Raw genomic sequence first — 16097 nt, forward strand, 5'->3', positions numbered from 1 at the left:
AGCAAAGACAGAGAAGAAGAGAATTCCCAAATGTCAGATAGGGACAGCTTGGTTTAACTAGGGTGGGGAGCCTGTAAACAGCAACAGCCTTGGTGCATCTCAGTGTAGTGACAGAAACAGGGAGGAGGCCAGACTAAAATAAATCTGAAGTAAAAAGTTGTCATTACGCAGCTCTGAAATCAGGGGGATGAAGGAAACAGAATACGTGGTTGTGGTTGCAGATGGTCCCCCAGACTTCCCACAGTTTGGCCAGAGAGAAAAAGACTGAATAATCTGAAACAACATATTTGCATAAATAACCTTACTTTTCCCACAGAATTAGTCTTCCATCCATTATTTGAACTGCCATTCTCAGTTCTACAATGGCTGGGACAAAGACTGCTTTTTAGAGTCATAGAATCACAGAATGGTTTGGGTTGGAAGGAACCTTAAAGACAAACTCATTCCCCCTGCCATGGGCAGGGACACCTTGCACTACACCAGATTGCTCAGAGCCCCATCCAGCCTGGCCTCGAACACTTCCAGGGCTGAGGAGTCCACAGCCTCTCTGGGGAAATTGTTCTGAGGTTTTTTTTTTATTTCAAAAGCTCTGCTTCCTCCTTTCCTTGTGCCAGTATTCAACAGTTGAACCAGACAACCTCAAAGTCCAGGGTTACATTTAATACCAAAAGGAGATGTTCAGAAATCTAACCCAGGGAGAGGGYTGAGAGTCATCCAATTGATAACTCTGCCACCACTAGGCATTTTTGTTTGGATTTCACATTTCCCTTGTTCTGTCCCACTTACTGTATTGTCTGCTTGATGAGTCACACAAACACAGCAGGAATGATAAACAGAACCAACCAGACAGCTGTAAAACCAGAAAATCAATATGGTTAGCACCTGGTGTTATCTTAATTATTGCAGTTACTCCAGCTGAGAGAAACAGGTAGGATTAGAGATTAGGCTCATCTTGCGCCTATACCCAGAGGCAAAAAATTTTCCATGTTGTCCCATTGCTCCCAGGACCCAACMAGAGTGACTTGGGCAACAAGAGATTGACCACAGTCAAGTAACCAGGTACTACTGATGGTACTACTCTCTGGAGTAGTTTTCAGTACTCCTCCTTCCATTCCTTCATCTCACTCCATTACTCTTTCCATTATAATGTGCACTACAGTTTGCAGCAGACTCCAGCTGGAATCAAGAGCCCTTGTGCAAAGTCCTGAGCATACACACAGCAAGAGATGAGTTCTATTTCATCAGCTGATGGCTGGCTGGAAGATGGGGAAGCAGGAGAAGAAAATSTCTTCAGACTGATCTAAATGCAACAGTATAGCTGTGAGGAAATGTTTTATTTGCCCACCTTTTTTATTCCTTTGAAAATGAGAAAGAAATGCATAATATAAATATTTACRTTTTTTTACTGCTTTTTTCCTGATGAAGTGACTCACTAAAATCACAGAAAGTCTCAGTGAAGAATCTGAAAATGGCTTCATTTTAAAAAACAGACTTYTGGTTTATCTGCTTTCTTTTACATTCCTTATGAGTCTTTGAAAACTTCTTTATAAAAGTTTAAGTGCTTAAAYAATCTGTTCTTTACTAACTTCTAACCCAATACATGGATATAGTTGTGTCTTGCAGCATATTTAATAGCTCTTCTAACAGAATTGGATCTCTTTGTAATAGAACAACAAACTGAAAGACCAAGGAAGTGCTCTGGCTAATGGAGTGAAATCTTTMATAAAACTGCATACCTGTCACTGGCAGCTTTCCTGATGAGGAAGGGGATGGAGGGGCCAAACCTATGAAGAGAGAGAAATCATTGATTTTTGTATCAATTTTCTCTTCTGATGAAGAGCACCAGAGCATCTGATTTGCYATCAAYAGAACTTGCAGGYCAGARTGATTCCTTAAATTTAAACCATTGTCAAAATCTGAGGCTAAGGAAGGAYTTGCCTTCATTTAAACCCCTTCCTGTGAAGGTGTTTAAATACACGAGGGAGTTCTTTCTTCCCCTCAGAGTGAGTAGCAGGCCTTCTTTAGTAAACTTTTTTGAAGCTCCTGCTGTCCCCACGACAGTTGTGGGGTCTGGACCTGACATGAGCAGGTCTGACACTGTTGTGGTGTAATCACAACCACCTTACCTGGCCCAACAGTCTGTGGTGGCCACTGKTTGCTGTCATTGGTGCATCTCATGTCCAGAGGGGTCCAGATGATTTTGCCATCCACCTTCTTGCATGTCCTGCTGCCAGAAGTGGGGGGTCTCTTATCATAACCACTCTGGCATTTGAAATACAAGACTTGTCCCACGTAATGGTCTTGGGGCAGCYTCATGGAGGCATGTGGAATAGGCCTGGGAGGATCACAGAAATCTGCGGGAGCACAAGGCAGCACACAAAATTTGGTAAAAGCAGACAGATTTTGCATACTGCTTTTTTTGTTGAAAATCTTGTGTTCTTAGAAAATACAGACAAGCCTTTCTAATTCTTTATTAGGATATAAAATACTCATTTGTTTACACCATATCACTTGTTCAGTCAAAATATTTCAGCACTCGTTTCCTTCCCTCTGCCTGCAAAATAATTAAATATTACTCACCATTCTTGCACTGCCTCCATGGAAATCAGYAGGAGAAGTGATACAGTATAGGATGGGCTCATATTTACCTTTTTGTTTGAACTCTGAAAGATCTTGTCTCTTCTGGGGTGCAGGACTCCTTGGTTCTCTTTCTGGCTTCTGTGTAAGTTCTACCTCCATTGTGGGAGCTGTTGATAACCAATTTTTCTTATCTGTCAAGAAGTTACACTTGCTGAGTTACAGCAGGACAAATACCAGAACAAAGCCAGAGCACCCAAACTTTTAGAGGTGGGATAGAACTATTTCAGGATCCAATATTAAGATCTTTTGTTAATGCCCAGATGTGTTTTATACCAAGTAACACGTTGGAAAAATACCTCTATGTATAGGAAAAAAAGGCAACATTCACTCACCAAGGCATTTAAATGCTCCATATTTCCAAAAGGCACCCTGCTGTTCACTCTCACACTTGATTGCTGGCAATGCACCACCTTCTCTGTAATAGCCAGGGTCACACACATAGTACAATTTGGTCTGTAGTGGATACTTTTCAGCAGTAACATCAGCAAATTCAGTCACTGGAAGACGTGGGCATTTTTCTGCAAAGAGAAAGCTTGAGAATCAGGACAGTCAGCATTCTACTTTAKGCATCAGGGACTTCCCCATTCTCAATACCACACATGTCCAGCAGATGGGCAACATGAAACACTATCAACATTTTCTTAGTGAAACTGCACACAATCATATTGGAGAGCAGCTATCTGCACCAGTGTGTGCAGCCCTGGATCTATGGAGGGTGGCACAATAAGCAAAATTAAGCAATTAAAAGTTGCAATCATCTATAAGCAAAAGYTGGGAATGGGTGTAGACTCTCAGTTCTGAGGGCACCAAAGAGCAGCTTACTGTGAAATAAGTTTGCAAACCTAAATATAACTTGTCCCAAAACAAGGGCGTGAAATGTTGTGTCATCAGCAAATCATATTTAAATATACTACTCAATCAGCTGGAATGAATTAAGTTAGATCATTTCAGTGCACTTGAAAAGCCTGCTCAAGCTGAGCTGGAGACCCAGAGGTTGATAAAGACACTACTTAATAATTATTTAAGGCCTAAAGGCTGAGAAATTCAAAGATCAAATAGTTTGATTGCACCAGGGCTGGCACTCTGGATCTTTGGGTTCACGATCTGTGGCCCTTTATGCTTATGCATAACAGTAACAGCTATTAGGAGTGAAATTTCTTTGTCATCATAKCCTCACATTTTCTGCAGCCATAATTAATGCAGCCTTAGCAACCAGCAGGAATGAYTGAAAAAGGCCCCTGAGTCCCTGATAGCTGTTCATCATTTGGTGTCTGACCTTGACTCCCAAAGAGCCTTCTTGAAAGACCAACAGCTATCAGGGACTCCAGCTCCAGCCCTGCAATGCTCTTTTCTTTCATTTCCTCACTTTGATATTTTCTGCCCTTTTTACTTTACATTGTCTTGCTGCTTGGTAAAAGTCACAAAGTTTGAAGAAGACAGCAATGAAAAGTGTGTGAGTGGTTTAACAGCTAATCTGCATAAGGGTTGTTTTAATCCCCTCGTGYCTCTGTGTTATCAAAGGATTCGCCTTGTAAACTACATCAGACTGTGGCTTTGAGAGAAGCGACTGCACCCGAAATAGTTAACCACATGTTTTACCACAGACTGTCAGGGTGATTAAAATTAAAGAGTTTATCAGATCAGCAGCAAGTTGAGATCTTGTACTCTCACTTTCCCTGAAAGCTAAAAGCTTGTTTCCCTCAAGACTTCAAAAGCCTCTTTGAAGCAGATTGCAGATCTGAATCTCAACACAAGGCACTCAGACCTACAACTCATTAGTCTCTTCTTAAGAAARCCCACAACGTTTAACCTACTCATCATAAAGGGCAAACATTCTTTTAATTGATGATCAAACATTGGGTTTTTCTGAACTTGCACACATCAGACAGGGATTGTGCAGAAATGGTGCACTTGGGATTCAGTGAACATCCACATTGCAGCTGGATCATACTCAACCTTCCTCAGATTCAGCCTTTTAATTTCATCCTCATCACTCAAATTCTTGTCTTCTCACATCTCTATAAATGCAGTATCTTCTTGGCCCTTATTCAATCATATTTCTTTCCTTAATACAGAAATAATTTTGAAAGATAAATTTTCTAGGTTTCAATGTGACCTTCTTGCCTGCCTCCCTTTGATATTTAACTGCTTCATTGTCACATCAAATATTTTGCTCCCATTTTCAAGAACTTTGTCCTTAGCAACCACAATAACCTTTCAAAACATTGTCTCCTCTTCCCATATTAGAGCTCCTCACCAATGTGCTTGGTATCAAAGTCATTGGATTTGGGGTTTATTGTTGTGCCAGTCCTCACACTGGGAGGAGCCATGCATGAACAAGGATATTGCAAGATACCCATTGCCATTATTGCTCTTAATTGTCTCAAAATATCTTATATTTTGAGAGGTTCTTCTCTTTATGTGGTTTTTACTCMTCTTTCCAGAACAGGTAGGCACTAAACATGCAAACCATACACCCTCCTGCCAGTGAGTTGTAGGGAGTGAGATGGTTCTTCCTGAGCCTCCTTTGCTCCAGGWTGAGCCYCCMCAGCTCCCACATCCTGTCCCCATCAGAATTGAGCCCCAAACTGTTCCCCAGCTCCATTGCCATGTTCCAGCACCTCCRTGTCTTGTGTTTCATGTCATGGGACTTCCTGGCATAGTGTTGGAAGGCTGTGCAAGAGAGAACTCAGACCTGGTGAGGTTTAGACCATATTGACCTCTGGAGTGAATTGTGCTTAAAACTTCCATCTTTGTGTACAAGGAAACTGCATGGTTTGCCCCTAAATAAATCAACATTCTTGCTGCGTGAATGGTAAAAGAGCCAAAGGATGGAAAGAATCCAGGGAATAGGTATTGACAGGGTAGGTTTACTCCTTCTTTAGATTTCTGACTTTCTACATTTTAGAGGAGATTATAGTTGCCTTTTTTTTGTTTGTTTGTTTTTTGTTTGTTTGTTTGGTTTTTTTTTTTTCTGTTTTGCACCTGGTTAGGAACTAGTCAATCAATTTGTCTGGGTTGGTGTAGTTTGAAGAGAACAATCTTTTCAAAGGCCAGCATGACCTACCTGCCTCACAGCCTGTGGTGGTGCAGTTTAGCAAAACCTAGCTTTCCCTGGATTCTGCACCCCTCCACAGCTGCTCCAGGGTTGTACTCCTGCTATTATTGGTTTGAAATACTGTCCTCACATTGCATTCAGATCTCTTGAGGTTTTCTTTGCCTCCTAATTTCTCCTCTGCACATATTCCAATTTTTCATCCCATGACAAGGTGTTGTGTGCCACTATTTCCTTATCTCTCTGTCCTGTTGTCCACTGTTCTCTTTCCTTCATTCACAAAATTMATCAGCCCTTACCTACCATTCTCACTTCCCACACTCCCAAACTGTCCTGGGAGTCCATTTCTCTTCACTTAGAGGTACTAAATGGACCAAACTGAGAGCTTGGTGTAATTTTGTTCATGGGCATTTAGCCCTTCTGTCAGCTGAAGAATTATGAGAACACTTAGCTCTCTTAAGGCAGATGGGAATTTCTGTTTCTCTCCATATTCATGGATTTTTGGCGCCTACATTCTTGGAAATTCTGGAGCTGGTTTCAATTATTGTGATGGAGTGGATGGAGACRAACCCTTGGAATTAGAAGACTAGTGAATTCAGACAACAGACAGCCATGAAACATAAAAATGGAAAAGCAGATAATGCTTCTGCTGGAGTGCTCCCAAAATTAAGTTTGATAAGCATTTTGAGACCTGCAAGCCTTGTCATCTGAGCCAACAGAAAGGTGTGAGCTAGGGTGTCTGATGCCATTTGAGATGTCTCAGGGTACCTGGGACTTTCACATGTGCTGTCAGATATCCCACAGGAGATATTGGAGGGAAAAAAAATCAGTAGTTAAATCAGTATCACTTCTTTCAGGTTTCTTCCCTCACGTTTCTCATTCAAATGTGTGACTGACCCAACCACAAAACTGCTCTGAGTGTGCTGGCAGTACCAGGCTTCATGAAACCCTCCTGCCTGTTTCTCCTCCATGTCTGAGCTGGCAGAGCAGTGTTAGATGAGGCATCAGAACAACACCTTCAGTCCACAAGAAGTGAGYGGGGGAAATTTGTAACAGGTATTTTTAGTGTTAGGTAAAACACAGACAGTGAGTCACGCCACAATAACCTAAACTCACAACTTCCTCTGTCACGTGGCTGTGTGTCACCAGTGCTGACACGATTCTGATGTCGAGTTAAAACAGCAAGGTGCAAAAAGAGGACGATTTTCCTCTTCTACAAAGGCAGTAAGATGGGATTGGTAGCAAACTGGATGTTCTGAATATTTGGCAGAAGCAGTAGAAGAAGCCAGAGTTCAGAGATGAAGATGAAGCCTGCCCAGTTCAGAGATGAAGAACACCTCTCCCCAGAGACACCAACAAATCAAACCAGGCCAAAATGAAGATATTTCCCCAGCTGTGCCTGAGAAGCTAAATCAGCCCTGGGGATTTATGTGCTGTGTGAAATCGTGTTCTCTAAATGGTGCAGTCTCATGAAGATGAAACTGATTCAGGCAAAGTGGAGGAATTGATACCGACAACTGGATGGAAATGGTAATGAACTTTTTCTAACCTCAAAACTTATTCCCAGAGGGTCCTTTAACAAGCAAGCCTTAGCCCTGCAGGACTCTTTCCCCTCCCATTAATGTCATTAATTGTTTATGTGGATTTATGAGATGGGAATAGATCATAGATGTGGGGTTGGGATTCAGACTTCAACTTTATTGTAATTTGCCTGTGAGATTATAATTACCTGTATTTTAGATTATAGAAAGATTATTTTAGAAAATAATTTAAGTAGTAGTGAGTCTGCAGTGTAAGTGACTGAAATACAGTGTTGATGAAATGGCCAGGCACAAGTTTTAATATAAACAGCAACGGAGGAGAGATCAGCCTCATGGAGCAGAGATGGGTTTGAATATTCCCAGCACTGGAGAGGAGTAATGTCCTGTTCTAAGGAATGTCCTGATCTAGGCATTTCAGTGTCTGCTGTGTTTGCTGTACCAGAAGATGTCTCTGTTGGAAAGACAGTGTAAARTAAACTGGAGTGTGAACTGTCAAGAGCTTTTGGGACCATAGAAAATTTGATTTGAGAGAAATGCAGTTCTCTTATCTCTTGGTTTAATCGTGTTGACCAGATGTTTGCCATTGACCTAGGCAGTGGAATCTAATGCAAAAAATTTCCATATACAGCAAGGCTAGAGTTGGTTGGACAGTGGACTAAGCTTTCTCATGCTAAGCATAATTTAGCCTCAAGAMTGTGCCTTTTTAGCTCCTTCAGTGAAAAGTGAAGCTGGGCAAACCTCTCTGGAACACAGCAGACACCTAACTTAGCTTCTCCAAAGCAAAGCTTGAAGGTGCTTCTTTATTTTTATCAGCTGCAGTGGTAGGAGAATGTTCTTACGTGCTCACATTGATAATCAGAGTAGTTTACCTGATATATTGATGGATCCTACACCTGCACTAGCAGGGATGCTGAGCTGGGGACTTGGAATTGGAATTGGAACATAGAATTGGAAGATGGWACATTAGGAAAGAGAAGAGTGAGGAAAACTAGCCCAAGCACAGTGCACTGTGTAGAAAAAGCACTAAGTAAAGAATGGGAACATTTGTTTTTGTTTCTGGTGTTTATAACACCCTTGGTTCCGTGGTAAAGCCACAGAGCTCACTCAGACTCTCTAAATGCAACCACGGCACATGGTTTTGTAGCAGAACACTGAGCCAAGTTTTKAGAATATCGCAAGTGAAAGCCTTGTTCTTGTTTTTTGTTCTATTTTTGCTTAAACAGGCAACCTCAGTAATGCCTATGTCTGGTATTTTCATCTAATAGGAAAATTAAATACTGAGAACAAAAATTGTTTTTTTTAAATAGCAGCAGAGATACAGGTTCTTTCCTTTGTCTGGAACTTTCTCTGTCTTGCCTTTTGTAAGRCAGTAAAGAACATCCTCTCTGAGAATAATTGAAAGGTCTGCCAAGTGTATGTCCCAATCTTGGGAAAGTGAAAAAAGAAATTTTCAGAAAAAAAATTTGTTTTCAAGTGTGGCCTAAGGACTCACCTCACTTAAGGACTTAGCATGGTCATGGAGCTGTTCCCTGGAGATCTCAAGTGTGMGATGGAAATTTTCTGCACATGGTGGTGATTTTTCTGACCTTGTCATGCATGAAATATTTTTCCACATTGAGAGGGTTATATATTCTTTCTGTGAGGGCTCTCACTTTACAAATCAAGAACATAAAGAAAAAGCAGCARATGAGAGAATGCTGCTCCCCTGGCAGGGCTGAGGAACAAGGAGGAAAGGGAGGAAAGTCACGGAAGGACTTTGTAAATGTGAGTTTTGGGAAAGCATTGGAGGAGGTGGAGCAAAGACTCAGTGAGTCACGTTGTTCCAGGATTCAGGACCAAGGCCAGGGAATGGAATCTGTGGGCAGAAAATACCGGGAAGCTGGGCTTTGAAGAGAGCATTAATGCAGCAGGGGAAACAGGAGAGACAAAGCTGAACKTCGAGGATGTAGGGAGACCAAAACTTCAACACTCTGAAGGCAACAGGGAGCAAAGCCAGAAGCAGTGGCTTTCTAGATGTAAAGTGGATAAAGAGTGGATTTTTTTCTGCAGTAAAAGGAAAAAGGACATAACATCTCATCTCTGATGAGATGGGAAAACAATTCCTCCAGCTGAAGAAACAGGTACTGCAAGATCTCTGTCTGTAATATCTKCTTTTCCTCAGTAGGATCATAYTTTTTAAAYWYTTTTTTWAAATTTYAGCTGTACATTGAGCCCTTTGTTGCTGACAGTCACTGTAGCTGTAAGGTTTATAAAGGTATTTGCTCTCTAGTTGACCTTACAAGAATCACTTGTCTGTGTTTGACAACTTTAATGTATTCTGAATTGCATTTCAAATCCATGGGAGCCAGCACTAATATGCAAGTATAATGGGAAAGAAATTCCTCTCATTTAAATGACTGAGATCTGGTACCCATCTTGTGTGAATGAAATTCACTTGAATGAAATTCTTTCTTTTGTGAGTTTTAATCCTTTCCAGGTTTAACTTGCAAMTCTATTCAGAGTATGCCTGTCTGATGAATAGCAAGATGGAAAGGCTGTAGGAGCACAGACCAGCTTTTACCTTGTGTTTGACCCTCACTTCAAGATTCACCCATGCCTGCAGCTTCTAGGCACTGCTACTGTGCAGAGAAAAGGAGATAAATGTGATACTCTTCATTAGAAAAAACAGCATTTTTCTTCTTAGCACTAAGATGCTAGTGCTTTAATTTTTATTAAATTAATAAATTATCATTCCACYCCTTATTTTCCCCAGTTGCATAGCAGAGAACTTTGCCCCCTCAAAGTATTTTGAGAACTATCAGTGAAACTGTTCTGTAAAACAAAGGCTTTTTATTTTCTTTTTCCTCTAATTGYATTTATTCCTGATAGTGCATTTTGCCAAACAATATCTAGGGTAGGRTCTATTTACAAACCTGAACTTGCAGTCTGGGACAAGATGATAAAACTGAGGCAAAATAATAAGAAAAGTACTTTATGTGTTGAGGCCTGGTTGATTTTTGACCAGTTAAATCCAGTCTCTTTCCTTTTGCTTTGCTTGTGTCTGTCCCCAGGACTCTTTATTGATCCTCCCTTAAGGAATTAAAATCAACAGGTCTCACAGACACACCACCTCTGGTTAAAAACCTCTAAAATGGTAAAAGCTGGTGTTTATACATTAGCATATTACCTGCAGGGAGAAATTACAAATATRTATAAATAGAATGTTTAAACTTTGAGAGAGACATTGAAAATAAATACAGGAAGCTGAGGGAAGAAGAGCTTAGTGATACAGCGAAGAATGCAATGCTATGCATTTATTCATTCCGTGGTGAATAAAATCACATCAAATAGCATAAAATGCAACTGCTCTGACACCCCTCGATTTTTTTCCAAAAAACCAGAAAGGTTTCTGATAAACGAGACCTGCCAGCAAGAAATTTCACAACATGTTCCAGGTACAGTAATACAGAAAGTGTGATCTGGGGGACCTGACTCATCCCAGAACTGATCCCACTGACACATCTCTGGCTGAGCACCTCGCAGTGCTGCTCCTGCACGCAGCACCGAAAYGCTTCCCGTGGGCTCTGGCACCTCATCTGGCAGTGAAAACACCCCATGAAGGAGAAGGTGCAGCATTTACTGGTAAAATAACAAGAATAAAATCATCTGGGGCTTCAACATTTGTGAAGGTGCTTCCTGCATTAATAAGTTTAGTTACCAGCAACACACTCTTCCCTTGAGATGGCCAGCCCTGRTGAAAATTCCCAGCCCTGCTGAAGATGATCCATCAGCAGTTACAGCACCAGCGTGTCTGAGAACCTGCCTTAGGYTGTGTCAGCTCATACCTCTCAACCTGGACATCATCATCAGACACAGAAGGAAATATCACATTTATGGAGCATTGAGAATGGATGATTCTTTTTCTCCCCTCTTTGAACAAAGCAGTTTAAATTTAAATGCACTAATGCATCACCAGACCATTTCTCAATGCACACACTTGTCACAATAAATAAGCCAAATATAAGCAGTGGCACCATTTATAAATGTGTAAAATTATGCTGAATTGGATTAGCTGCCTCCATTCATGGTTTATATGCACTACTGAYTGAGAGGCATGGCTGAAAAAATATTTCATGTCTATGGTACCCACAGCAAATTTGGTCGGTACCTTTTAACTAACAGCATTGCCATCAATTTTACCTACAGGGTTACTGGCATTTTGGTGTCTATTTTTATATTTCCTACAATTACAAGTAAAATGGAAAAAGCAMATTCAAAGGGCTGCCTCAGGCTGCTTTGATCTGCCCACTATTCCAACGATGGGTTGGASGATACATATATTAGTCAGACAAAAAATATCCTGTAAAGCTCTGGATTTTCTGCAGTTGACAGTTTGTGGGCACAAAACCCATGTCTCTCATTTCCTTAGAATAATTTCTTTAAGCTCCTTAACATCTTTCCTTTGCTGAAAGAAGTCAGGATGTTGTGAACACCCTCTAACAGCCACCAAAAAAATCCAAATCATATTTTCCCTCCCCAAAAGGCAAAAACAGTTTTTTACCTGGCTTGTTCCCCTTGATGAATCCATACAAGAGCCACATCAAAAGCCACTTGAGCTCCATGGAACTTGTCCACATCTTTTCTCCACACCTCTGAGGATGGTGAAGTTTCTCAGAAGCGATGAGCTGTTGCCAACCAAGCCAAGGTTACTGCCTGATGAGACTGCCTGGGAGCTTTACTCATGTGTGCAGTGACGACTTTGGTCAGCAAATCATCGTTTGGCTGGCTCCACAGGAAAGAACAAAGGCTGCTTTCTGTTCAGGTATTAGTCTTTTATCCAGGAAACCAAACCCGATGCTCGGTGTGGGGGAGCGTGCCATCACATGTAGGAAGTGGTTTGACACATCAGAGCCATTGGCTCCAGAGCTCTTTCACATTTCACTACAGATGAGGTCACTAGAAAGGGAAAGATTTTAATAGGTTTGTGTAGGTACTCAGTCCCGAATCTGTGGCTGGATAGGTATAAGAGAGGGACCACAGCATTGGAATAGATTTCTGGTGTGTGATAAGGGATCTCAGGCACCATCTGTGAGCTCTACCTGCAAAAAAAAGGTTCCATGGGTTATCTTTTTGGCCTTCCAGACATCTTCTGTTAGTGATGATAAAGCCACCTTGCATTTGGTTTTGATGCATGTTTGTAGTTTCTCTGAATCACAGCCGAGCTTCTGAAGGAAGGACAGTTTGATTAAAAAAAAAAAGCAAACCAAAAACATGAGGGTGAGGCTGGCAGGTTTGGAAAGTGTTTTYCTTGTTCCTCAGTTGTCTGGGAGTGACACACTTGAGTGAATTTTTTCCAAAATCCAGTGGAAAAACTGGAAATTATCAASGAAGTATCAGACTTCATGTAGGTTTTCTTCAGCCCTTCCCACAGAAATTATTTCCTGTTAGTAATTAGAAAATTAATTGGGCTAGACTATGAAAAAAAAACCCAAGATTTAAACTATCTGTGGTATTCTATCATGACTATTACATACTGGGCATTTATTTCTGCTTTATAAATCCTCAACAAATTAAATCTTCTTAACAGGCAAGCTAAGGAACAGATGTGATACATTTTCAAATACCGCTATGCTGCATCCATCAGTCTGCTACCTTTCTCCTGATAAAGCTCCCTTTGCTCTTTTCATGAAAGATTTTCTGCAGCTTTGTGATGCAGGGGACAAATCCTCCTGCAGGGTTTGCCAGCTGCGAGGCTTTGCCCAGGAGATTACTTCCCAAATCCAAATGCAACAGGGCATGGAGAACAAGTAAGACTTCTGAAGCAACTGCTATGGGGAAAATGCTCAGCTCACCCTGGGGCTGCTTCAYGCTCCACAGGTATTTACTGCCCTTRCCCTAGTATCAAATTATCTTCCATATTTAGCAGTGTAATAGGAAAACCTCATGCCAAAGCCCTCTGAAGRACTTAGAGAGTTTTGCTCCTGAAAAAATCTGTCTGAAAGCCTCAGACTTTAATCCCTCATCTTTTTTCCAAGATGCCTGGAGATATGTAACTGCCTGAACCCTGCAGCTACCTGGGCTGCTAAAAATTATGTGTTACATTTCCCAGAAAGAAATCCCAAACTTTTTATCCTTTCATTACTAAACATGGGGTCTGTTCTTTTGAGGTGAAGGGATTTACCTGCCAACATCTGCTTCTATTTCTTGCTTGATCAAACAATTTAATAGCAATTTCATGATGTAGACAGAGATGAGGTACGTTTCCTGCAGTCCTCCAGCTCAATCTTTCATGCAGCATTTGCTTTCAGGTAGCAAACCTCAGCACAGGTGGGATTTTATTTAAAAGGGTGAGATTTCATCCAAGAATGAACATGGAAAGTACAGTCAGTTATCCTGGGAGGAATGGTGACTTTGAGTGGCTCATTGCTACAAACACAGGTTGTGTGAGAAAGACCTGTAACTGAACATTTACACCTCTTAAAGGTCAGAAAAAACGGTTATGGTTTGTGAGAGGAATTAGCCAGATCAGCTTTGGAAACAGGCCAGTTTGCTGAATGATTCTAGGAAAAGAACAGCKCTGATTCTGCGAGGATCTGACCCAAAGCAGAGCGAGATACAGCAGGGGGGAGTGAGAACAGAGACCCAGCAAGGGGGAAAGGCATCCATGCACAGATAAAAACAGGTTTTTATGAGAAAAGCAAGTTTTTATGAGAAATAAACATAACCAGCATTATAATTTTGATGATTAACATGAGATGTTAACAACAGAATTAGGCGTGGCAAAAAAGAAAGGGAAGTGCTGTGAAAACTCAGTGGATATTTGGGAAGTGGTGGAAGGAAATTAGAAAAAAAAAGGCATCTGGAGAATCAAGGAAGGTGTAGGAGGAAAACGTGCTGGGGTCTCCGTTGCTTCTTGACTTTTCTCCATTCATCAGCAAAGTTTTGCTGCTTAGGCAAGTCCTCTGTTTCAGCAGAAAGCTGGGAGGAAAGAGCCTGTCAYGTAGCTCAGGCAGCACAGACAAGATTTTAAAGATTTTCATATTCAATGTCGCAAGACCACGGCAAATGCAAAAATGGAGTTGCCAGGGAGTAAACCACAAACACAGCTACAGCCTTTTCAGGTCTAGGTTTAACAAGGGCATTTTGAAAACCCTGCAAATGCTTTTAAAACCCTGCAAAAAATCATTTGGTTTGGAGGACTATCCCTTCCTTAAACTCAGCCAGCTTGAAGACACAACAACACTCTGATTTCACTGCAGGCCTTCCCAGTTCAATGCAGCTGTAAACAACCATATAACTCACTGAAGCAAGTTTTTTGTTTTATTCAACTTTTTTTTTTCTGTGAATCACTCTTACACAGGCCTTCTATTCAAGGGAATAATATTTCATATTGACCTTCCTAGGGAAGGGGTGAGGGTGGTTTTAACAGCTAGCTAAACCCTGTCAATTACATATTGATCATGCATCCTTGAAATTATGGTAAAAGTGGTTGAGAATTCACATTATGCATCCACAAGGGCCCTTCCCAGCCTCCACAGCAGCATCCAGCCCTCTTGCAGAGCAGAGGTTTGGGGAAGCCCTAGTTATACCACATCCTAGAATCTAGCACCAGAAAATTTTCATGCAACCTRATTATTTATAAAGGTCAAACTGGTTTAAATCAGTTTTTATTTCCCATAAAAGTGAGACAGAGCTGACATGAGGCACACAAATCTCACACCCTTAAATGGAGCATCTATGCAAGGTCCATGAGGTTCAACCCAAGAGAGAGTTGTATGGCCAATTCAGCTGTCAAAGTTCCTCCTTGAGTCAGTGGAGAGTCAATAAGGGCATCTAGAGAGTGATTCACCTCCTCTTCTGGAYATCTACAGCCACCAAATGAATCACTCCTCTCATGTCTCCCTTTCTCTCTCCCATCTGCAGACAACTGTTAAACCAGTACCACAGGTCTTTTAGGTAGCCCCAGCTGGATGAGACAAATCCATCCTGAAAATCCACGCTGAGTTTGAAAATAGAATTTGAATTGATTGCTTAGTGACTGAGAACATCCTGGATATGGTTTATTATGGCTCATATTAACAATTATCTTCAGTGAAGCTGAGTTGTGATATAAATATAGGAGGAACTAAAAAAACCCTTGGATGGATTTAATTTCCATGTAGGGAGTACTGCCACAATGTTCTTAACACACCAATGCCTAGACTGGGTTCCTTAATACTCCCCCATGCAAATCCAGCTGAATAGTACAGATAACTTCCTTCCTATTCTAATTTGCAATCATCATTCCTATGGCCTGAGTAGAAGAATTTGAGGAACTGGTAAGTGAAGTGTATTATTGCATGATCATAGTTGTATCCTCTCTTTTTTTTTTTTTTTACCAGGAAGTTATAGTGAATCAAGTATATTTAATCCTGTAAAATGCACAAGTGTTAAGACAGCCTCTGCAGTGAGCTCCTTATCCAAGACACCACCTCTTTGCTTTATTTCAGTAAGAATTTTTATATAATCTGTGAAGTTATGGAAATACAACCTAGATGAATTATGAGRTGGTATATTTATTGGCAAATCCCTGAAAAGAAAGTGCCCTTAAAAAGGTTCAAAACTGTGTCAAATTGAAGAGCATATTAAGAGGCATTGATTAACTGTCAGAAGAGAAGGATGTACTGAAAGGTGGCACGCAGATTAGTCTTTTATTATTCAGTATTTTCAGCAGGTCCCTGGATGATGAAGACCAATTGGCAATGTGACACATAAAAAAACTTTAATCTAACTCTGAACTGTACAGCACATGCAAAGAAATCCCTTGTTTTGTGCTGAGACTGTGAAGGATGGGATAGGACAGGTTGGGATGAGACGGGACGGGACAGGACAGGGGATGGGGT

General features: G+C 41.1%; 1 protein-coding gene across 1 annotated transcript; it reads right to left on the reverse strand.

The window, feature by feature from the left end:
- Positions 1–781: 781 nt before the first annotated feature.
- On the reverse strand, positions 782–12286 carry LOC130579675 (uncharacterized). The gene is made up of 6 exons (XM_057376636.1): positions 11777–12286; positions 2973–3158; positions 2649–2771; positions 2127–2354; positions 1737–1784; positions 782–850 (listed from the first exon to the last, which is right to left on the reverse strand). The coding sequence occupies exons 1-6, from the start codon at positions 11850–11852 to the stop codon at positions 807–809; spliced, it is 705 nt and encodes a 234-aa protein (XP_057232619.1). The 5' UTR covers positions 11853–12286; the 3' UTR covers positions 782–806.
- Positions 12287–16097: the final 3811 nt, after the last annotated feature.

The sequence above is a fragment of the Malurus melanocephalus genome, unplaced genomic scaffold (assembly GCF_030028575.1).
Source record: "Malurus melanocephalus ecotype Western Australia unplaced genomic scaffold, MMel_1.1 scaffold_286, whole genome shotgun sequence".
Taxonomy (NCBI): Eukaryota; Metazoa; Chordata; class Aves; order Passeriformes; family Maluridae; genus Malurus; species Malurus melanocephalus.